We start from the raw sequence: 23241 nt of genomic DNA, 5'->3' as shown, positions 1-23241 counted from the left end.
CAAAGTAGGTCTACTGTCTTTGTGGACAATTTAACAGCACAAATAGGACACAGTAAAGTAGTGTGACTGTGCAGTAGTAAGATATGGTCGGATAATGTGTTGATCATTTTATAGCAGAACAACTATTTTGACTGTAGGCTAAACGGCCTTCACCTATTTTACACCTAAAGATTTTCACTGATACTAGACCCCACAGAATTGGAACAAGTTCGAAATTCTGCATGTGTGACATAAGCCTACATAATATTCTACTTTTGTGATTATTACACAATAGGAGTTTTGACTTGATTTAGTAAGATGTCCAAAAAATATGTAAGGCAGAATCACTTTGTCATGCTTTATTTTATTAAAATAATTCTTTAGAAATTCCGTATTTACATCTTCAATAATATTAATAACAGTATAAGAAAAAAAGTGTTTAGTCACAGTTCTTACGAAACATCAGCATTACAACAAACTCGAAATATCATTGAAGAAAAAAACGCCAAATCTTTCATGAGTCATTAATCCCCGTGATATTCACCCCCAAATCATCCTCATGATAAAATTGAATTTTTTTCTTAAGAGCAGTTTGCAATTTACTACATATACATATTGCCAAACAAGAGTAGCGTAACCCAGACAGTTCAATTCATGTAGCACATTTTCTTTGACAAAGACATGAGGACATTTTGCTATGTTAATGATACCATGTGTGACTGTACTCCTCATTTAAACTAATGGCACTGCGTTACATTTAAGATCTGGAAGGTTTTGCTGGGTGGTGAGCTCAAATAGGCTGAATTTTGAATTTAACACAGAGAATCCTGAAAAACATACCCTATAATGCAAAAAGGGACATGTGTATTGTATAAAACTGTTGTAAACTTGATGCAATTTTAGGCCTAACTTCACATAAAAGCAGTTACTGCACTGTGACACCACAATACATCCTATGATGTCACCATGAAGTCAAAAATGCATGTCAGAGTTGTAAAATGTGCTAAAAATAAAGTCTTTGGTGAAACAGCTTTAGAGCGATGTATACATGATGCAGGATTCAGGGCGCTGCCACTGAAAAAGTCATTGAAAATCAGTTGCCCAAATCTATTACAGTGTTTAGAATGTCATGTGTAAACGTGTAAAGTCATCCTGGATGAGGCTGTCATTAAAAACAAATAAATAATTCATTAGTTAGCCATGAGAAGGTATTGTCCATGAGTTCATGCTCAAGCACTGCTGGTCCAGTGTTGCCATTAAAAGTGTCCAAAGTCCCTTCAATATTTTTACTTCCCTGTCCATTATTGGGAGACAGTCCAATTCTCATCATAGCTTCCTATCCCTTGCTGCATTTGCCTATTGGTCCCCATTACCAGTCCTCTTGATGAGGGTTGGTCCATGGGAGCTAGAGATGGTCGTAGGCTGCAGTGGATGGTGGAGCGGTGCGGGAGGCCGAGCTATAGTAATAGGGTGAACCTGCAGGGGGCGACAGACATAAAGGAGTTTACTATTGTGGTTTGTTTTTTAGCTTGGCTTTGATGGTGTTAGGAGGGACAATGCAATGTAAAGCAGGCTTTCTTTATCCCATCCACCACATGACAATAGCAGATGGTTCAGATGGAAATCTGCCCTGCTTGGATAGTTTGTCCCATGAATAAAGCTGCCTGTTTTGCAATCTCTCTTTTAAGGATGGGTCTGCTACTTGATGGAAGAAATGTCACAGAATGTTTTGCGTTATGCATAGAATTAAGCATTTACAACACACAAGCATTAATACTGTTTATTTTCCCCTTTGTCGTTAATAACTGGTGAAATCAGCTGGGTCAAGGTGACACGAGTTCTCAGGCTAGTCAGCTCCAAGAGAGTTACTGTACACCAATGGGCGGCAGTGGTTTGAAGCCGACCTCCTGGTAATTGGGTGACTAGTTTCCATGGGGACTACGGGAAATCATGATACATGTGATGTGACTGAAACCAAAAGTTTGGCTGTACATGATTTCCTGGTTGGAGTGACGATATGTATTTGCGAATTTCCCATTGATACTCTGGGTTCATTCATTGTATCTTAGATTCAAAGCAATTGAATAAGGTTTAAAGTATAAACTTGACATGACATGAATGGATTGTATTCAGCATTTCAAAGGGAAGCTTTAAACAAACATTTTAATTGGAAGCTGGAACTTTTATTTACAACAATTCAGTCTGATCCGTGAGGTATATTCTGAACACTTTCATTTTGTATTTGTTCATGAAGATCACGTTCGATCCAATCATAACATCAGCTTTATAAACAGTACGGTCCTGTGTGGAATCATACATCGTTCCAGTACACAAACAACACTGACTACAGTACATGCTTCTAATACTTATGAAAGGTGTGAACATAGAACACCACTGTGCCGGACTGACTGTGACTCACCCAAAATGCTGGAGTTGGTGAATCTCCAAGCTTCACTGTAGGAGGTGTAGGGGGAGTGAGTGTAGGTCTGGCCAGAGTAGTCTGCACCTGTAGGACAGGGAAAAAACAACACATACATCAGATGTACATTGAGACATATATACAGTAACCGACATCATTCGGTAAGAAATTTACACACGTACTTGTAGCCTATAGACAAAATTAAATTACAGTCTAGACAATATTTTGCATTATATTTCTTAAAAAGACACGACTTCCTCAAAGTTTTATTTTGCCTTCATTTGAGGGTGTTTGTCCTCTTGCCAGCATCTGCTGAGATTTAGCTCATAATTCACCAACGGTTAGGGTAGCTTGTAAACCATTAATCTATGAGCCAGGTGAATGGCTGGGGGTAAAATCCCTCGACTCATTGATGCGTGTGGCTAGTCTCCACATCCTCTCTATAGCATTTAACCCTCCCCTCCCTGTCCCTCAAAATGCCCTCCTCTCCTCTCTATCCCTCACTTCCTGCTTCAGCCTTTCTACCTTTCTCTCTGTCCTCTTTTCTTATTCTTCTTTTTTTTTACATTCCAATATCTAATTGGTAATTATGTTGGCTGGATTGAATCCCTCCGCTCCCCCCCAGACCCCCCCTTTCTGTGAGTAATTGTGTATGAACGCTTCCTCACAGCGAGCCCACCAGAAAAATAATAAATCAGACCCTCTCATTTCGCGCTTCGAAGGGCAGACTTCAAATAAAAAAGGCACATACACACACACACACACACACACACACACACACACACACACACACACACACACACACACACACACACACACACACACACACACACACACACACACACACACACACACACCACAAAGTGCTCTCTCTCCCCCTCTCACCCGGGCCCACTCTGCCACCCTGTGGCCCCCCACCCTCTCCCCGTCTGGTGGGGCCCCTGGTTCCCATGGCGATGTGTGGTCAGAGGGGCGGCGTGGGGGTGCGGGCAGCAGGGCGGAACCCCCAGCCTGTTCCCTGTACCCCCTGGGCCCTGGCTGCACCGCCGTGCAGTTCACCAGCCGAGCAGGCTACTTATTAACCACCATGCCTTCCTGTTAATCTCCAATCCTCCCTCCCAGCACTTATCTCTCCCTCTCTCACTCCCATCCTTGCTTTTTTAACGTTGGTTTTGGTCACTGCCTTGCCCCAAAACAATGTTTTGTTTTTTTGTCTACATTCTTCTCAGTGGTGCTTTGTCCTCCTAGCATATTCAGTTTCAGCTTTCCCCAAAGGGAAAACCCAGATGGGATCATGTTTGGGTCACAAATAAAACTGTGAACTGCATTTAAGGGCCCAGTGCAGTCAAAAACATGATTTCCTGTGTTATATATATATGAGATTGGAATAATACTGTGAAATGAATTCCCTTTTAGTGTAAGAGCTGTTTGAAAAGACTGCCTGTCATGTCAGCCTGTTTTGGTGGGATGGAGTTTTGGCCTTCCATGGTGGCATCACCAGGCGGTAAATTAGTTAACAGACCCATAAGAAAGAAAGTTCCAAACCTCTCTGCCAATAACAGCTTATTTTCTGTTTTCTCCTCCCCACTCAAACCACTCCCAGACGGTCCTAGCAAAATTATGGCTTAAGAAATTGCTCTTTGCTAAAACAATCACAATATGGTACTTAATTGTTAACCAAAAATGATTTGATATTGAGATAAAAAGGGCTGCATTGGACTTTAAGTAAGCTCAACTGAAAGGAGAGACATCATTCATTTATTTCTCTGAAACCCCATCTGAGGATGACATAGCCTGTCTCAGTGTGAATGTCAATGGATGGGAGTCTTACCTGCTACCATGCCAGTGATGGCGGAGGTTGAGTAGCCTGTCTGGCCACTGGAGGGGATGTGAGGAGGGTAGCCGGGGAGAGTGGAGCTAACCATGTCCCTTCCTGAAACAGAGAAGAACAAAACACACAATGTCAGCTCTTCTCAGGAGGTGGAAATACACATGAAAAACAAATAAAAATGTGGGCCCCAAAAGAATATATGTCATGTACATGAAATCATGCCAGTTACCCTTCCACCATATTTTTTTATTATTTATTTATTTAACCTTTCTTTAACTAGGCAAGTCAGTTAAGAACAAATTCTTATTTACAATGACGGCCTGCCCCGGCCAAACCCTTACCCGGACGACTCTGGGCCAGTTGTGCGCCGCCCTATGGGACTCCCATATTCTACCATCATATACAGCAATTGATGTTCCTGTACAGTACTGCACATGGGGTTTGGTGTGTTGTGGCAGGTGACATGATAAGAGAGTATAGTCTACCGGTATACTGTCCATATGAACCCCCTACAGGGAGTGGCAATGGGTGAGATGAATGCTTCATTACCTGCTATGAGAGACTGGCTGCTGAACTGGCTGTACACTGGTGCATGATGGGAGAATGAGTTGAAGGCATGGGGGAAATGGTTGGAGCTGCTGCAGCTGCTACTGATAGACACAGGGGCTTGCAGCGATTGCAGCTCCAGAAAAGCTGAGTTGGTCACCACATTTGGAGAGGGGCTTGTGCTGGTCACCTCTGGGGACATTTCCTGTTTCAGACAAAGTGGGAGGGGCTGTAGGGGGTCTGAGGTGGCACGGCCAGTGGTTGGGTGGATGGGTGAGAAAATGAAATAAAATGGAATTAACTGATATGAATGGACTAACAAATACACAGCAGCAATAGCCTGTTAGCTGATTGAAATGAATGATGAGTGAATGGGTACTACATCGTGTTTGATGTGTTTGCGAACTGCGCTGCGGATAGACATACAGCACATCTTGTACATCTGTTTTAAATTAAACTTGAAAGGGTGCTTTGGGCAGCTCCTGATAATACGCCAAATTAATTGCACAACGCATCAGTAGGCACGGCAAGCTAAAATGTGGCTGCACTGCAGAGATAAACATCACCTGCTATGATAGCTCAGTCGGAAACCAAGATCTATAATCAGATTGATGACAACCGCACTTGATAGAGTTTACAGTATACACGCCTAAACAGACTGTTTTTACATTCACAGATTATGAATGCATTATTACATTCAACATAACTGTCTTTGTGAATTGGGTCTTCAGATATGCTGATGGGAAACAATGCTCCCATGTGTCAGCGTGTTCAGCTTGCCCTCGGTTTCATCTTTAAACTGATATTTGTGCAGGGTGAGAAGGCAGCATCCATCGTAAGAGTTTTACCTGCCACCACAGTGTAGCCCTGGTGCGCTGCCAGATTCCGACCAATAGCAGCACTCGATGTTGAGAGGCTGGTCTTCCCGTCTTCTAGACTGCCATTGATGAGCGAGAGAGGGTACACAGTCTGTGGAGGATAGATCGGATTAACTATTTGTCTGTAAGTGTGTGTTGCATGTGTGAAAGAGAGAGAGGGAGAGAATAAGAAATGACAAAGTTAAAGAAAGACAAAGAGAGGGATAGAGAGAGTAATTTTGGGAGTGGAGTAAATCAGGATCCACCAGCTCTCAGTGCCAATGTGCCATGTTGGCTATTGTACCTGCTCGGTCTTGCTAGCTGCAGCAGAACTGAAGGAGTCTGGGGGATAGTGGTGGTGGTCGAAGCCACAGTCCAGGTGCTGCGGTGGGAAGTGCTCTGGTCTCAGTTGCTTTCTAGGAACGCCCCCGCTGCCCTGAGAGTCCACACTGTGTCTACAGCTCTCCTGGTCACCTAGAGAGAGAGAGAGAGAGAGAGAGAGAGAGAGAGAGTATCATATTGAGAAGCTGCTGAATCTATTTGAGTTTGTGGGGAGGTCTCATTCAATTGGGAGAGTGAATCTTATTGAATGTAATTGAATAAAATAATCTTAAAATGTGAAAGGAGAATTTGGGATTGCAGGAGAATTTGAGGGTACTTACTGTCGTCATGGCTCCTCTTGCCCTCCTGGCTGGGTTGTGGTATCCCCAACAGGCCACTGATGGAGTAGGTGGAGCCCAGGGAGTCGGACTGGGGTGACTCAGGGGGAGTGACGGCTGAACTGGGGACTGACAGACAGACAGACAAGGGAAACGGACCATTATTACTCCAATATTATCATTGACCATTAGCGCTTAATCTTACGGACCATTAAGCATGGAGTTTCTTTAGGCTTAATACTGCATGATCAGATCATAATGCTGGACCTTAGTGAAGGCGTGTGTCTGTGCTTAGAGTGGGGGGAGTGTTAGCGCTTTGTTAATCACAAGGGTGGATGTGAGTGTGTGTGTGTGTGTGTGTGTGTGTGTGTGTGTGTGTGTGTGTGTGTGTGTGTGTGTGTGTGTGTGTGTGTGTGTGTGTGTGTGTGTGTGTGTGTGTGTGTGTGTGTGTGTGTGTGTGTGTGTACGTGTGTCTGTGTAGAAACTCACTGAGTATGTGTCCTGGGCTTAGGCCTTTGCCATCCAGAGGCAGATTGAATGGCTGCTGCACCTTGGTTCGAATTATTCTGGAATAAAGAGCCGGGATTAGAGAACAGTGTAAAATCAATTGAACCACTTCAGTGGGTGAACAGTGAAAACTCTTTTTCTTCTGCCTAGTTCATTTCTAAACACTTGTCTTACATTACTAAAGAGATCACAATTGTTATTTTAAAGGTCCGCTCTGTGATATGTATTGGTTTACACATAGCATAATGTAGAGGTTAGTCAGTACCTGTTGATGGAGCTGACGCTGGGCACTGTGTCGCTGTCACACACCCCCTCTGCCAGCAGCCTGTCTCTGATCTCCCAGGCAAACATGGTGGGGTTCTGGCGTTTGTAATCTGCTATTTTATCAACCACCTTAGGAGTGGCCACCTTGGGCTTGGAGCCCCCAATCACACCTGGCTTGATGCTGCCAGTCTCGTAGTAGCTGGAAAAGGACAGAGAGGTTTGCTACATAAGAGAGCAATATAGTGAATGTGGATGGTCATCATTTTGATTGAACAAAAATAAGTGTTTACGGTACCAATTCCATACTGTATAGTGAACCCAGAATGTTTAAATAATGGGAGACCGTGGTTCTTGGTCTAAGTGTCTTGAGAACACAATGGAGGGCCATAAACAGTATAACTCCATTGTGTAAAGGTGTAAAGGTGCTATGAGGTGCTCACCGTCCCAGGATCTTGCTGACACAGCCGTGGCTGACACGGAGCTGGCGGGAGATGTCACAGGGACGCACGCCCTGGTGGGCCATGTCCACGATGCGCTGCCGGATCACCTCCGGAAGCGGACGGCCGTTCACAAACATTCCGCCTAGTTGATTAAGACCCCCATGACCTGGGGGAGGAGGGGGGATGAAACATACATAAATGTCCTGGAACCTGAGCCCACTGCCACCCACGCTACCACCCACACTCAGCACTACCTCATACAGAAGATACACACACACACACAGGGAGGGCTGACTGACTGACTGAAACGGGTTCTGAGCTGGTTTTACTTCTCTTCAGGCTATCTGTTTGGTCTGAAACAGGACTTAGCACCTAACGTTCTTACATAGATAGGACTATAACATACTACAGTCAGGTAGAACAAAATAGATTAATTCATGAAATAAATAAAATATTATTTAGGTGTCTATTGGCAAAAATATTTTCAGAATGCATTAAAAAATAGGATAAAAAAAGTGGGTCATTTGGATTTGTAAGAGAAGATGTAATTGAACCTGTTGGGAAAATTCAGCACAAAGTAAACAAGAATGAGTGAAGGACAATATATTATTTATCTAATTTCTTCACAAAATTGTGGATGTCATGAACCAAAAAATTTCCATTTATTTCCTGGAATTTGTTAAAAAGCATTGTTTTCAATAAAGTTAATTTAAGTTCGTTTTTTTATGTTGAGGAGAGGAGACAAGCATGTCTGGCGAGTTCAAGTTTACATATAATTGATATGAACGTTGGATCATAAAACAGTTAATCAAAATATAAGTAACCCTAACCCGGGTATACAGCTCAGTAGGGCTATATAAAAAGGATGACTTCAGCGATGTGAATGATGCACATCAGAACATATTTTGTAAATGTACCATGCATAATTCATTGTTGTTTTAAAAAGAGTGGTAAAAGAGGGTAACTGACCAATTAAGTCGGATCTAGCTAGAAATTTGACAGCTTCTGGTCTAGACAGCTCTGTGTATGTCTTCCACATTCTAGATGTTCTCAATCCTGGTTCTGACCTCTAGATTCCTCTCTCCGGGTTTGGGTTTCCTATGGGACACACAAGGCAGCGAGAGCAGGGTAGTCATTCCTCGCAGAGAAAGTAAGTTTATCCTAACTTTGATATAAATTAATGTCACATTAAACGTTATAATGCGGATAGATTTAGATGTATTATTTTTGTCAGAAGTTTGGGGCCTATAAAATGGCATAATTTAGGCATATTCTGGCACGCGACGTGGAAAAACAGCTCACATGCACAATGATCCCCTATTGCCATAATTTCGATTTCAACATACCCTGAAGTGATACTGTCTAGGCTACAATTCTATAGTCTAAATAACACGGTAAATTATTTGTCATCTTGTTATGTTTTGGAGTTTGTTTTTCTACGATTTGGTTAATTATTCGTTTGAAATTGTTGTATGTATGCGAGGTCAACGGGCTCCTCCTACACAGCAAAGTTCAATGTGAAACCAGCTCTTTGATTGACATGTATAACACATTTAGAGTCCATTGAAAAAAAAAAACTACAATTACGCAAAAGAAATGTTAACCATTCGTTATTTATATATTAGACACATTTACATTGTGAGCAAGTCGACCATTTCCAATGACTGTTTAGGTCAAATATCGCTCAAATAGGCTTTCAATAACTTGATTCACCCCACACAAATGCTATAGGCTTCTCATCTAGCCACATCGCTGGGCGGCTGTCGGTAGTCGGTTGGTATAATAAGGTTAGTATTCTAAAGACAATATAGGGTGATGTAGGTTATATGGGAGATTTGTCTGTATTTGAACTATAGGGATTTAATGAAATAGTGATTCCTATTTGGCCTAGGCCTATACAACTCTCATGTTTCACCACTTATGCGCTCAGGATAATGCGCATATTCATTTGAAGAAGAACATTTATTCCCTTGTGTCCAGGCTGAACATAATACCATAGGCCTGCACCAGGGAATAGGCTACATGTTCTAGGTATAGTTGGCCATTTTAACGTTAAAAAATAAATACAAAAATCGACTTATCCTTTATGTGAGGACTTGGAAATGCAGCTGTGGAGAGGTTTGCCATTGCATTTTGAAAGTTGCCAGCAGCTACTCTGTCTTTCTATGGACTGCATCAATGACTTTGTAAGAATCCCATTGCTTTTAATTTAACCCATTCAGCAGCTTACTTCCCCTGGCTCTTTTCTCAGCCCTTTCCCAGCTTTCATTTCCACATCAAACGGAGTCCGGACGAGGCTGGGTGGGGAACAGGAGCACCATTAACGGTGCTAGCGGAGTGTGTAAAAATCTCCCCGCCAAGCTTCACCAACCTGCAGGATATTAAAGCCAAGCAACCCCAAGGGAATAAACACACGCATATACACGCGCGCGCGCGCGCACACTCTCTCGTCTCTCTTTTCTGTCACACATACACACACACATCCCTCATACTGACTTTTTATTCTAATTGCACAATTATAAGCCGATATGGTCTCCATGTATGCGCCATTTATAGATATGCCATAACTTCTTCTTTAGGTTGTTTCCCTTGAAATAATTCATCTTTATGGGTTTCCCCATCAAAATGGATTCGAATTTATAATCCTCTGTAAAATGTACTATTTTATTGGTTCTAGACCTCATATTTGTCACTGTGTAGCACCTTTGAGGCTACATAGTCATGGAACACTGGTCACTTTAAATCATGTTTCACACACTTCATATGTATATACTGTAGTGCAGTTAATAATTTTACATTTTTTGTAATTTAGCAGTAGTGAGTTCATACATTGTCGTACATTTTTCGTGTTGGTGCCCGGTGGAAATTGAACCCATAACCCTGGCGTTGTAAGCCCCATGCTCTACTAACTGAGCCAACTGTACATACACTTTTCTTCAGATATACTACATATTCTATCCATATACTGCTCATAATGTCTATACATCCCATCACACATACAATATATACAATATATATATATATATATACACAACAATACACACGAATCTATATGTATGTGTGATGGCCATATATATATATATACATACTCCCGACTCCTCCTAATATTTTTATTTTTCTTAATTCCATTATTTTACTTTTTAGATTCGTGTGTATTGTTGTATATTGTTAGATATTACTGCACTGTTGGAGCTAGGAACACAATCATTTCGCTACACCCGCAATAACATCAGCTAAATATGTGTACGCTACCAACACAATTCGATTTTTGATTTGGTTTGATTTGAATTATACGGAAATAAGCCTAATGTTATAGGCCTATTATAGGCCTACCGTTTTGGGTGCATGTTTACAAGAACATACTCTACAATGTAACATAAGGTGCCGTCAAAACGCCTGAGGAAATATCTGCCATAAGTGTTTTGTTGTTGCTTATATTAAATAGAATATACACGAAATATTGCAGAACCTCTCACTTTCATGAAAACCATGTTGGTTCCATAAGAACTTCAATAATGCAGCATTTCTGTCACACTGTTTTGTTCCTATACCCTTTGGTTTTGTAAGCTATATCCCACTAACTCACCATTAGGTTATGGAATCGATGTGTGACCACACTGGCCAAGATTAGCCTTACCCATTATTTAGTCTAAATTCAAAATAAGATCGTTTGTCAGTGATTTGTCCAACATTGCTTGATTTCCATTACAATTACTGATAACACAAGAAATGAAGACTATGTTTCACATAAGCAGGTGTTTGCTCCTGCGCTCACAGGCCATAAGCTACAATTATTTATCAACCACTAATGTAGAGATCGAGCCTACATTTGATACCTTGGTTGACTATTGACTATCCTATACTCCCAACAATTTGAAACAATATGTATTATGTCACCTTTGTATGTCACGTAATTTGATTAGATCCATAAACCAAAAAACAATTGAGGTGCAATGCGGAAATATAACTTCTGAACGGTTATTGTAACCCCTGACAGAGGGTGCTATGATAACATGAAAGAAGATGGCGCGTCTGAAGCGACAAGAGGGTGTCATAATTTATGCCGCGGGGTAGACCGGGTGAAACGTAAACAAGCCATACCATTCAGCTCCCCACGATTCCATCATTAACTCGATTGAAGTGACAATGACCACGGATTGGCCCAAATCTATATCTGACAGCTAAACTAACGTCCAATTAACTTCCCAACCCCTCCACGAGAGAAGGGAAATCTATTAGTTCACCCTGGCTTTCTGTATAATGAACACACACACGAATTATAACACCATGCTCAAAGTTCAGAATTGTTGGTCAATCACTGATAGTTTGTTTTCGTATAGGCCTAATGTTACGTTCATTAATGGACATAACTTTTACAAAGACCCTGAAATGAAGGAAAATAAATCTAAAAACAATGTAGGCCTATAAGGACAGGTGCACATTATTCAATTAGTGATCCTTATGGCTTTCATTGATTGAAGTTATCGGCCTTCCAATCTCTACTTTCATGCATAGAGACCAATTACTGTATAAACAGCCAGGGGATAATTGTAGAAACCATTCTAATGGGTTCTGTAAAATATATTCCTACAAAACAGTCTGTTTCTGTTCATGAAGTCCTTACTCAACATGAATAATGTACATTTATTAGAAAGAAACAACAAACAATATTTAAAGGTTTCGTAATTCAAGGCAGCCGTAAGCCAACACAAATCCAGTTTATTATCAACCTAATCACCCAATCACTTGAAAAGCAGTTCGTTTTCATGCCATTAGAATTCCCCATGAATAATGTTAAATATTCCTGCTGAAACTTAACTGGAAAATATTGACAGGAACTTATTCCGTTGAGCATAAACTTTTGACGGCTGATTTCTGTCTAGGTCTTTATAGGCTACAGCCTCCAAAATATTTAGTCATGCCTGTATTACATTATTTTTCTTGCTTTGACAATTACATATTTCATATGTATGAATGATATCTTCTCTTTACCGGCCAAAATACTATATATAGCAATACGAGGGAAGGGGGTCTCAGCTCGTGTGTTTTACCTCGTCCGGTGTTGTTGGACATATCTCTGAGGTCTTGGTCGTTGGGTGTCCTTGCCAAATGTAAGAGGGTCCCACGCGCTCTCTCTCTCTCCCAGTTAATTAGATGTTTTTAGTCCATGTGGGGCATCGCTTGGCATGAATGTGTTCCTGAGTGCACTCTTAAATGCTCTGCAAGAGGATATTGTAATAGTTAATATGGGTTTCTTATGAATATATAGTGATGTTGTGTTTCTTTAGTGTGCCTATATTATTGCCCGCGTTGCAGTTTTAAGTTGAGTCTTCCGTCCCCGTTCGTTATATTAAAAAAAAAATATATAGGTCTGTAATAAACCAAACCAAAAAACACTTTTCACTGCTTATCGTAGCCTATACTCCGTTAGATATTTGTTGGGACTACTCTCTCACATTACTCAGCGAATCTAACCTGACTCCGTAGACTAGCTAAACGATCAACCAATACACGGCTCATTGTTAAGCTACACATTTACAACCATTTGTTAAATATTTTAACAACCATTCACATTTGCTAACACAGTGATGTATCACATGAATAGCCTTTTGAACATTGCTTTTACAACCTAAAGCACATAATTGGTGCAAAGAATTACCTTCGCCTTGCAGAAAAAAGGTCCGGGCAGATATCCTTATATTATTATCCAATGCTAGACCACACTGGAGGAAATGTAACCTCGGCTGGGGAGATCCGAGTCAATCGTTGATAAAGCGTCTGTTATGATGCTCTCTCAACAGTCAAGAGGTGGTGTAACTGTTTAGGATCTGCTACTAATTCTGTGCGAGGTTTTATCCAACAGATGCTCTCCGAGGCGCGCAGTGGAGACGGTGCGCCGCGGCCATTGGATGATGGAGTCGAGCGGGGTGCAGTAGAACGAAGGATGAGGTGTGGCTATTTGAAAAGAGGGTGTCACCCTTCCCAAAGCCACATGGATGACTGATTTTGTGGTTTGAGTGGCATTCCACCCAACACAGCACACTGACTGAGCAAAACAGCAACGTTTACGGAAACACTCGTCAAGGAGCGGGTTTGTTTTCATTCACCCCCAGCGACAGCTTCGCTTTGATTAGATTGTGTACAAGATGTGACACGATTTCCGGGGGTCTGTGAATTCAGGTTCATTTGGAGTACACCGTTTTCACACACAATTTGGTAGGTCCTATTTGATTTGTTGTGATCTGTCACAATTTCTGCTATCACACAACAGGTATAGGCCTATGTCCCCTTATTTGAGTGATAAAATGATGACTAAATAGGCCTATACCATGTCAGGGACATGGGTGTATGGCCTATATATTGAAGATGTTTAAATCATAACGTTTAAGTACATCAGATATAGTGTATTACATAGACCTACTTACAGTCATAATTGAAGTATATCTAGGCTAGTTTATTATTTCGTTTCAGGAGACAGAATTAAATTGGGATGACAAAATAATGGATCAAATAAAAGGTTGCATAGGCTATTGTTCGTATTTTATTACTTTTTACACAACTTTCAACCAATTAAATATGGATCAAATAGGTTCTGGTTGCCCATAATCATTTTGCTTGCATTATTACTTTTTACACATTAGTAGCCAACATGTCTGTTTCAATATAATTGCTTATTGTCTTTGTTAGAATAGCCTTTTTCAATTGTGTTTTTATTACTATTTGCCTATTATTATTATAATAATTATTACATTATAACCACATTATGAATGTTTTTATTCAGTTGTTACACATTGGTAGATGCAAAGGTAAATCCCATACAATATAGTCCAATCTTCTACATTATCGCCACCTTCAGCCAAAAAACAACCGCTCGGTACTTGATATGAGATGACATTATTCTATTACCTTTCACCCACTTGCCCTTAGATTGCTTTCTGTGGTTGTTTGTCGTTGTAGGTCAGACAGTGTTACATGGAGTGTGTTCTATCCCTCTAAGCTCCTGAGCAAAGCCATCCTGTTCGTCTCTTCAGTTACCATCAAGAAGCGCTGTAAATGCCATTTCTAATTGCAGACGGTCTCTTACGTAATACTAGTCTATAGACAGTTCTTTAGGGTCAAACCAGTTAAAGTGCCTATCTAATTTACATTGTTCAGACAGTACGTCTGAAAATCCCACGTCTGTTCTATTTTAAACATGTTGGTTATGATATATAGCCAACGCGTTCTGATTGTGTGTATTGAATGCCTTAGTTTATTTTACCCATTCACCACTTAATCGAAGTGGGTGCGCTCCATGAAATATGCGCGTGGTTCTTCGCAACAGGGTCTCGGTGTCCCTCTGCGTTCCAACACTGTTAATGTTGTTCTCATGAGCTTGTAAAACAAACACAACACCACTAATGACTCTCGTTTATGGCCCCATGTCGCCTAACATGGCCACAGTGTCGTCTGCCCAGCAGAAAGTACGGGCTATTTAACCATATGGCTCGTGGCACCAATTTACAGTTGTTTTACAATTTTGCCAGGTGAAAACATGGCAAAATTGAGTAGTCAAAAATGCAACATTTTGCCATGGAAATCGGTTGGAAACAGAACAAATATGGTCGCAGCAAGAATATTTCCTTCAAAACAATCTAATAGAAACTTGGATTGACCTAGGCCTGTTAGTTGCGAGATTAGACTACGACCTATAGGCAAGGAAGATAGAAGAAGGGGACCCTTGTGCGCCCCAAACAATTTAACATCATTGGTCAATGCACCTCAATTCCTTATCTCGTTAGGCTACAATTGCTGAAGTCATTCTCCATCTTCCCCGGCCCGCGGTGCAATGTAAATACCATTACATCAGTGCCGCTCCGGGACAAAAGGGCGAGTGTTTTGAAATAAAAAAAACTGTCGAGGGACTAAAGCGAAACATAACATTAGATGGAAGTAGAGAATTCCTCTATAAAGTGGAGAGAGAGAGCGCGAAGGGCAATTGCCTGGGGAGGGGAGAGATGGAGAGAAAGAAAGAGGGGAGACAGAGGTTATCGAGAGTTTAACAGGGGATTAAAACTTCTAGATGGGTATCTAGATCAGAGGTGTAAATTGTAATAATGTTTAATTTCAGGGGTTTTGTTATGTGGCTTGCTTTGAGGCAAACTGGCCGCATGAATATACACCCAATGGCTTTCAGATAACTGGGTCATAGGGTACCCATTAATAATAATTATTATAAAAATATAGTATGTTCATCTTTATTAGTCTACCTTTGAAACGGTTAAAATAATTATATGACCCCCCTCCCCCTATCCTCCTAACCCATTTTGGTACATCATTCCAGCACTTCCTAGTAGTCCTAATATTACAGTGATGATGAGGATGATGAAGATGAGAAGATGGAAGAGGAGGAAGAAATTGAAAAAGAAGAAATAACATAATTAGGCCTCCATCAATTGAATAACTACATCGACGATTATGATGGTGATATTCATGTTGTGTGTATTGTCAAAACTTCGTTCAATAACTATGATAAATTGTTCACCAAAAACAATCTGTTATATTTCCAATAATCTCATAACTCCTTTGACAATTAAACAGTGCGAATGCATAGTTATCATGAGCCTCTGCAATACAACATAATAATAATGGAGAGCGTCGCTCTGCGGGGAATACAATAGGCCTATATATATAGTTTCTAAACTTTTTGTAAATTGTCTATAGTCATCTACAATCAAATCGAAATAAAACCTGAAATATTCGAATAAAGAATATAGCATATGCAATGAATCTGGTTTTAGATAAACTCGTAGACAGTTTCTGAAAGGATTCTTCACCCAGGCCATATCAACAGACAGTTTAATTTGCAACTTGATTGATTATTAATAACCCCTACTTCCATTGTTCTGCGAGATTTGATAAAGACAACCCGCAGATGGTTTTTCAGGTCTGCACATCATGTACAGGGCATGCCCTGCAGTTCAGAACCACTCTCAGATTTGGTTGTCAACATGCAATGGAGAAAAGCATATCGCCAGAGGATATTCTCAAGCTCTTATGCGATTTGACTCTAGAACGGACCGACACAATAAACGTAGCGCTCCGGTGGAGCCGGTTAATATCAAGTCAAATGAAAACCTGAAGAAAAAAAAACATACATTGATCAAAGAAAAATACATCTTTAGAACAGTTGTATGATATGAGCACAGCCCACCTTCAGCAAACATTCTCAAAAATATTGCTTGCAAAAGAATAACGTCTCCTCAGTCCAAAGTTGCTGTGATTTTTTTCTCAATGAATACAGTTATTATGGCTATAGCCCACTTTCTTTAAATGCATGTTTTTCGATGAATGGCTCAACGATTACTGGCCTACCAGTTTGCAGATTGGACGAAGTAGTGTTCTTGAAATACTGTTGCTTTATCTAGACAGGTATAGCATCAAGGATCACACAAAGTTAAAAGAAGAAGCATTAAAGTCTATGTTTTAATCGTAATAATTCATTCATATTTTAACAGTAACATTTCACCACTGCCAGAATAATTGACGTTTCCTGAATTTCAATCACAACAACTCTTTCCATTGTGCTACTTATCCCTGAGGGCAATGTTGAATTACTTTTCTGTACAAAATTCTAACGTGGACAGGCCTACAATACCTATATAAAAATCGCTCACTTACATACGTGATACTCTGTGACTTGTTTTAGGACATGAGGCCAAAGAAGATGCACGCCCCAAATGTGTCGGGTGTGTCTTGTTGATGGTTGCGAACTTGCGACGGGGGTCTCCGGATTCAGCTCCCCCGACCAACTCTGGACCTGCAACAAAGTTCAGACCCCGGGGTGACAGGTGAAAACCAGAGGGCAAAGGTTTGGAAAAGCAGGATTAATTCTGGTCCAAAAGAGAAGCTACAAACATAAAATGAAACCGATTCACAAATGCCGGGCCTATATAGGCTACCATAATATCAGGCCTGTGCTTTTCAACTGAAGTGTATCATAAGTGCATTGGATTTAAGTTGTAGCCTCAAGCAAAACAATTCATATTCCATAATAACAAAATATTTCTCCACGTATTAGGCTAACCTTTCTTAAGCTTGACACTTTACACCGGTAAAAGGCATGTTGTACACCATGCAACTCAGCTGAGCTATTTTTCACTGGAGAAGGATTTTGAGAGACCATAAAGTGAACACCACGAAGTAAACTACTGCAAATGATACATTTTTCAAATATAGGCTATGACATGACAACTGATAAGCCTACGAAGCCCTACATTTAATCGGTCTAAATGATACAAATTCAAATATGAATATTCTATAGGGCTAGGCAAATGCTCAGCCTATACTAATAGGCGTACAATTTTTCTAATTTTCGTAGTGTACACACTGCATAGGTCTAAAAGACAGCCCATAAAATAAGAATAGACCGAACTGTATCGAGAGAGCGGGCTAAAGAACAGGCCAGACTATTCAGTTGATAGACATAGCTTATAGGCTGTATTTTCTCATACCACCAAAATTGTCACCAAAATTGTCATTTTTCTAACTTAACTTTCCGTTGTGAAATTCTTGTCAAACTATTTTACAAAAACTAAACGACCGTTTTGTCTTCTTGTCGATGTCTCTCCACCTGCAGAGGTGGGTGCGAAGTGAAGAAAAAGTGAAATCGCGTGCACGCGCGTTTCCCGTCCCGGTCTCTGCGTGATGCATTGCCTCCTCTTGCTCCACGAGGCTCCGCTTGTCACTCCGCATGCTCTGCAAGATGAATGGGCTCATGTTAAAGCCCACTTTATAGCAACTTTTATAAATATACCCTTACGCTTGTCTCTTTGTTGTCAGCGATTCGAGATGAGCCAGATAATTAGATTATAATAGCTGAAGAAACGCCTCAATATTGCTGATTCCATTATCCCCTTGCAAACATGTTTGCCTGCTTTGGTCCAAACTTAACCATTTCCACTAGGGTCCTGTTACAATTCCAATGGCATTCTTATTTTATTCAATGCACCCTCTATTTTCCATGGATTTACACTCATCTACACTCACGTTTGATGTCCATAGTATCTTTTTTTCTGATGTTCCAACATGTAGCATTTTCTATTGTTTTTATTCTTCTTTATAGTCTCATTAAATATTTAATTTGTGTTAAAGGGATAGTTCACCCAAATTAGAAAATGACACATTGATTTCCTTACCCTGTAAGCTGTCTATGGACAAGTTATGACAATCCATGTTTTGGTTTAGTTTCCCTGGCACTGTTTCCACAAGCTAACATATAATGGGATGTCCAAATCATCCAAAGGTATTTCAAATTGATTGTGAAGCTTAACAAAGTCCCTTATAGATGTTTTGAACATGTATGAAAAATATAAACATCGGTCCCATGACTTGAATGGTATTTGTGCCACAAATGCTAAAACATTAGCATGTGGAAACGGTGCCAGAGTAACTAAACCAAAGCATGGATCGCTGTCATACCTGGTCCATAGACTGCTTAGGGTACGGAAACCAATATGTCATTTTGTAATTTGGGGGAAGAGTCGTTTTAAATGTATGTCAACCATGCAGTAAATGCATTGCATAGTTTCGGCCTACATAAAAGTATCCAACTAGAATTGCAGAAGCTTTACAATGAATATGTGAGGGGACACAAATAGCCTACTGCTCAACTCCAGCATGAAGAGAGCAGGAGCCCCCCTTGAAACCATTACAAGATGTCATTAATGCGTCCATTGATGCATTCAGTCATTAATGCTTAGTTGGGCTATGTAAATGAACAGTATGTTGCCAATTGCCATATGTGATTTACCCACTTTTAGTTAGGTACTCAGTCACTCTCTCGACTGACCCTCTGATGTATATGTTGCAAACAGCAACCTTTTCCTGTTCTTTGGTGCTTGCCTTTTCTCTCATACCTCCTCTTACCATCTGTTTTGGTACCCCTCTATTCTGTCTCCATCTTTCTATCCTCATCTTCCTGTGTTTTGTGCACCGTCACCCCCCTCCAGCTTTGTCTGCCCAGTCCAGCCCCCTCTATTGTTCACCCTCTGCCTCCCATTTCCACTTTGGGTCTGACCCCTGACCCCACACCCTGTTCCCCTCTCCCCCTAGCACCCCAAATCTTCTTGTTCCTCTGTTGACTGCTCCCCCTGAGGTTTTGGGGCTAATAACTGTTGCCGGCAAGCTCCTCACAAAATCCCAGCGTGACGGCCATTGTACAGGCCACAATGGCACCCAGGCGGTAAAAGCCATTAGCCACGGAGCGGCTTGCCCCACATTAAGCCCTACCTGCCCTGCCATCCAGCATATTTGGGCTCTACCTTTCTCTATCCTGTCACTCTGCCTACCCTTCTCTCTTTCTCTCTGCCTATCTCTCCCTTTTTCTCTCGCCATCGCTCTCTCTCATTCTCTTTCTCTCGTCTATTGTGACTGGCATCAGTTACTTTACCTCAGACTCGCAGGCTTGAGGCAGAAATCTCACACACTGAATGGTGTCTGCCTGGTCTGTGGTATAGTAGTCAAATTCTAGTCTTTTTGCGGATAGCAGCTTATTCAAAGGATTTTTGTTTGATTCATGTATGTTTTATTAAGAAAATATGTGCACCTTTCCCTCAGAGATTTTGCAATTAATTTCAAGGCCCAACCTTCAAAATGTATACCTCATTAACCACATGAAATTGTCCAGGCAATGATTTTCTTCAGCTATTTAAAACATTTAAACACAATCCTAACTACAGAATCCCCCTTTAAAAAGAGGACATATTCAGTCAGAATATAAAGAGATAAATTCAGTCAATGAGATCAGGGCTACTCCTTATACAAAGACAACAGCTAACATGTGAATGATGAACTTACATTTACAGTAATATGTAGACAGACAGAGAGACAGACAGAGAGACAGACAGAGAGACAGACAGGCAGACAAAGTATAAAGAAAGGGAGAGTTGGATGGTCAGAGTGATTGTTAGTCCCCCTCTTCCTGCCTGTCAGTCAGGGTAGTGGTTTCCATAGAGACTGACATCACAGGGTGCAAAGCAGTTGCCTGTATGTTTGGGGGAGGGGGTGGAGTTGAGAGGACACAGGTGAAGCCATGTTCAGGTGGTCCACTGTTCAGGTGGCAAACATTCTACACCACCGGAGAGATACTTGACAAATGAATGGTCCAACAAATCAATTTACAGTCCAACACAACATAATTGGATTATTCATCTAGATAATGTTTAACGTCACTCAACTCAGTATTTAATCAGTCAACACTCCGCAAGGGAACAGCCTATAGGCTCTGTGAGTCTGAGATGCTGTTCATGAAGAAGATACAAGAATCTGCAGAATCTCCACCCACTCAATTTGATGTGTAGAGAAAGGTCTTAGGTGAAGTTGGCCATAATAGAGGGAGGAGGGTGCAGCTGTGTTGATGAAGCCATAATGTGTGAGCAGGAGATTTTGACACATGGAATGAGCCAGAGGGCAGGAGGTCAGGTAAGGACTGCCACAGGGTCCTCCTGGGTTCACAAAGACCCCCAATCCTTTTCAGACAGGCCTGAGCAGTGTCCCTCTTGTGCCCCAATTCCAGCAGCATCCTTCACCCCCCTCTGGGAAAGACAATAGGCCAAAACACATCAGCTCCTCCTTGTTTGATGGGTAACTCTTCCCTTTTTCATATGTAGACCTCGCAGTTAGCTGACACAGACAATTCCAGGAGAAATGTGGGGCCCTATAGCCTATTACAAATAACAAGGGCCCATGAGTTTTTCCTAATCAAGTCACGTGATGCGAAAAACCCCCAGTTATAAGGTTACACTCATTGATTTGAATACATTCAAATACAGATCCATTTTTGTGCGGCCCACTATGTGTCTGGCAGTTGGTGTTTGTTTGTTACCAGTCATGGAGTCAGTCCTCTTTTGTTAATCCAGCGAGTTTATCACCACAGTTTACGCCATAAAACAGGAATGTGCTTGATATGCAAATGAACCATGCATGCATCGAGTTCCATTATAAGAGGGAGAGTGCTCCCCATGCACACAAGCCCCCTGCAAATCTACTGCCGAGATGTCCCGTGGACACGTTGTCTGACGATTACGGATGGCCCAGAGTAATAGCAATGTAATTAGGCCTTTATTGCCATGTAATTCTCCGTCAAGCACATTGTCAACATCTTGGTTGATGAGGTAGAAAGTGAGATTGGAGCCACTGACCCAGGTCAAGCTTGATAATTATAGCAACCTTGCAAAGCACTCCCTCTCTCAAGCATGCTTGGTAAATGTGTGATAGATGTTGGTTATGTTGTGGTGTTTGTCTTTGTCCCAGTGTGGATATACCCTGTCGTTTTATTACGTTACACCTTCTGGTATTCATTTGAGTGTTTCATTTGTCAGCTTGAGTGAAACAGTTTAGGAGGGGTGAAGACAGAATGCAAAGGGGATTGAACTAGGGATGGCTAGGGAAGCAAAGTAAGGAGAGAGGCAGGGAAAAAGAGGGAGAGCAGTATCTCCTCCTCCCTAGCAGCGTGTCACTGGCAGCGTGTCACTGGCAGCGTGTCACTGGCAGCGTGTCACTGGCAGCGTGTCACTGGCAGATTTGCTGGTGCGGAAGCAGATCTTTTCCCTCAGTGACTCTATTAATTTACCTCATTTATCTTAAACCCCCCCATAAATACTGGAGACCTCAGTCAGAGTGAGAGTATGTGCGTGTGTGTGTGTGTGTGTGCGTGTGTGTGTGTGTGTGTGTGTGTGTGTGTGTGTGTGTGTGTGTGTGTGTGTGTGTGTGTGTGTGTGTGTGTGTGTGTGTGTGTGTGTGTGTGTGTGTGTGTGTGTGTGTGTGTGTGTGGGTGTTATGTGTGTGTGAAAGAATAAAAACACAGCAGCTCCCTTTTCCATTCCCAGAGGACAAATCCGTAGCGGAAAAACTCATTTTCCTGCAAATAGTTTGTCAGCCAAGCTAGGAGAAGTGATAAATTATCACAAACGTTAGGTGAGGGAGGGTGAGTGGGAGAGGAGAGAAGCCCTCCCTTTCTCCTACTCTCTCTCTCTTTTCCCTTCCCTCTCTCCTTCCATTCTACTTCTCACTCTATTTCCTTCCCACATACTACCTCTCTTTTCCTCCTTTCTATTTACCTCCATTGCTCTGTTCCCTCTCTTTCTCTCCCTCTCAGATATAAAAAACAAGCACATTAACGTAATACACATACACACATATTCACATACACATGCACACACACACACACACATATTCACATACACATGCACACACATACACACATATTCACATACACACATATTCACATACACATGCACACACACACACACACACATATTCACATACACATGCACACACATACACACATATTCACATACACACATATTCACATACACATGCACACACATACACACATATTCACATACACATGCACACACATACACACATATTCACATACACACATATTCACATACACATACATTCACACACACACACACACACACACACACACACACACACACACACACACACACACACACACACACACACACACACACACACACACACACACACACACACACACACACACACACACACACACACACGCACACACTGCCCGGTACAGTGGAAATTGGGAAAATGTTGCTGCCCCTACAACTCAAGTGTGACTCCCCATCCCAAATGATAAATTGATGGGCTGCAAAATGGATTTGTTTTCAACTAGTAACACATCAAAGAAATAATAATTCTGCACGGGGAGTGTGGCGGAATGATGAAT

General features: G+C 41.4%; 1 protein-coding gene across 5 annotated transcripts; it reads right to left on the bottom strand.

Annotated features, from left to right (window-relative positions):
• Positions 1 to 323: 323 nt before the first annotated feature.
• On the bottom strand, positions 324 to 13398 carry LOC106566842 (paired box protein Pax-8). Of its 5 annotated transcripts, none has more exons than XM_014135312.2 (12): positions 13162 to 13382; positions 8472 to 8600; positions 7503 to 7668; positions 7064 to 7261; positions 6781 to 6857; positions 6295 to 6420; positions 5937 to 6106; positions 5624 to 5744; positions 4779 to 5015; positions 4230 to 4331; positions 2399 to 2485; positions 324 to 1455 (listed from the first exon to the last, which is right to left on the bottom strand). In XM_014135312.2, exons 2-12 carry the CDS (start codon positions 8539 to 8541, stop codon positions 1385 to 1387), a joined length of 1425 nt encoding a protein of 474 aa, XP_013990787.1. In that variant the 5' UTR covers positions 8542 to 8600; positions 13162 to 13382; the 3' UTR covers positions 324 to 1384. The 5 variants fall into 5 exon arrangements, with proteins under 5 accessions (XP_013990787.1, XP_013990806.1, XP_045547262.1 ...); XM_014135331.2 differs by lacking the exon at positions 8472 to 8600 and adding an exon at positions 12554 to 12721 and having other exon boundaries at positions 13162 to 13376; XM_045691306.1 differs by lacking the exon at positions 13162 to 13382 and adding an exon at positions 12554 to 12721.
• Between the last annotated feature and the right edge of the window lie 9843 nt (positions 13399 to 23241).

Source organism: Salmo salar, chromosome ssa01 (assembly GCF_905237065.1).
Source record: "Salmo salar chromosome ssa01, Ssal_v3.1, whole genome shotgun sequence".
Taxonomy (NCBI): Eukaryota; Metazoa; Chordata; class Actinopteri; order Salmoniformes; family Salmonidae; genus Salmo; species Salmo salar.
The sequence above is the reverse complement of the archived record's forward strand: the minus strand, read 5'-3'. Positions and strand labels throughout refer to the sequence as shown.

What these genes read in the sequence shown, in the direction of transcription:
- LOC106566842 (XM_014135312.2), bottom strand. Translation starts at nt 8,541, where the DNA reads ATGTGGAAGACATACACAGAGCTGTCTAGACCAGAAGCTGTCAAATTT. An exon ending in CAGCCAGTCTCTCATAGCAG is followed by an intron (nt 4,332 to 4,778) that starts GTAATGAAGCAT and finishes TCTCTGTTTCAG; the next exon opens with GAAGGGACATGGTTAGCTCC. An exon ending in CATCACTGGCATGGTAGCAG is followed by an intron (nt 2,486 to 4,229) that starts GTAAGACTCCCA and finishes CCTGTCCTACAG; the next exon opens with GTGCAGACTACTCTGGCCAG.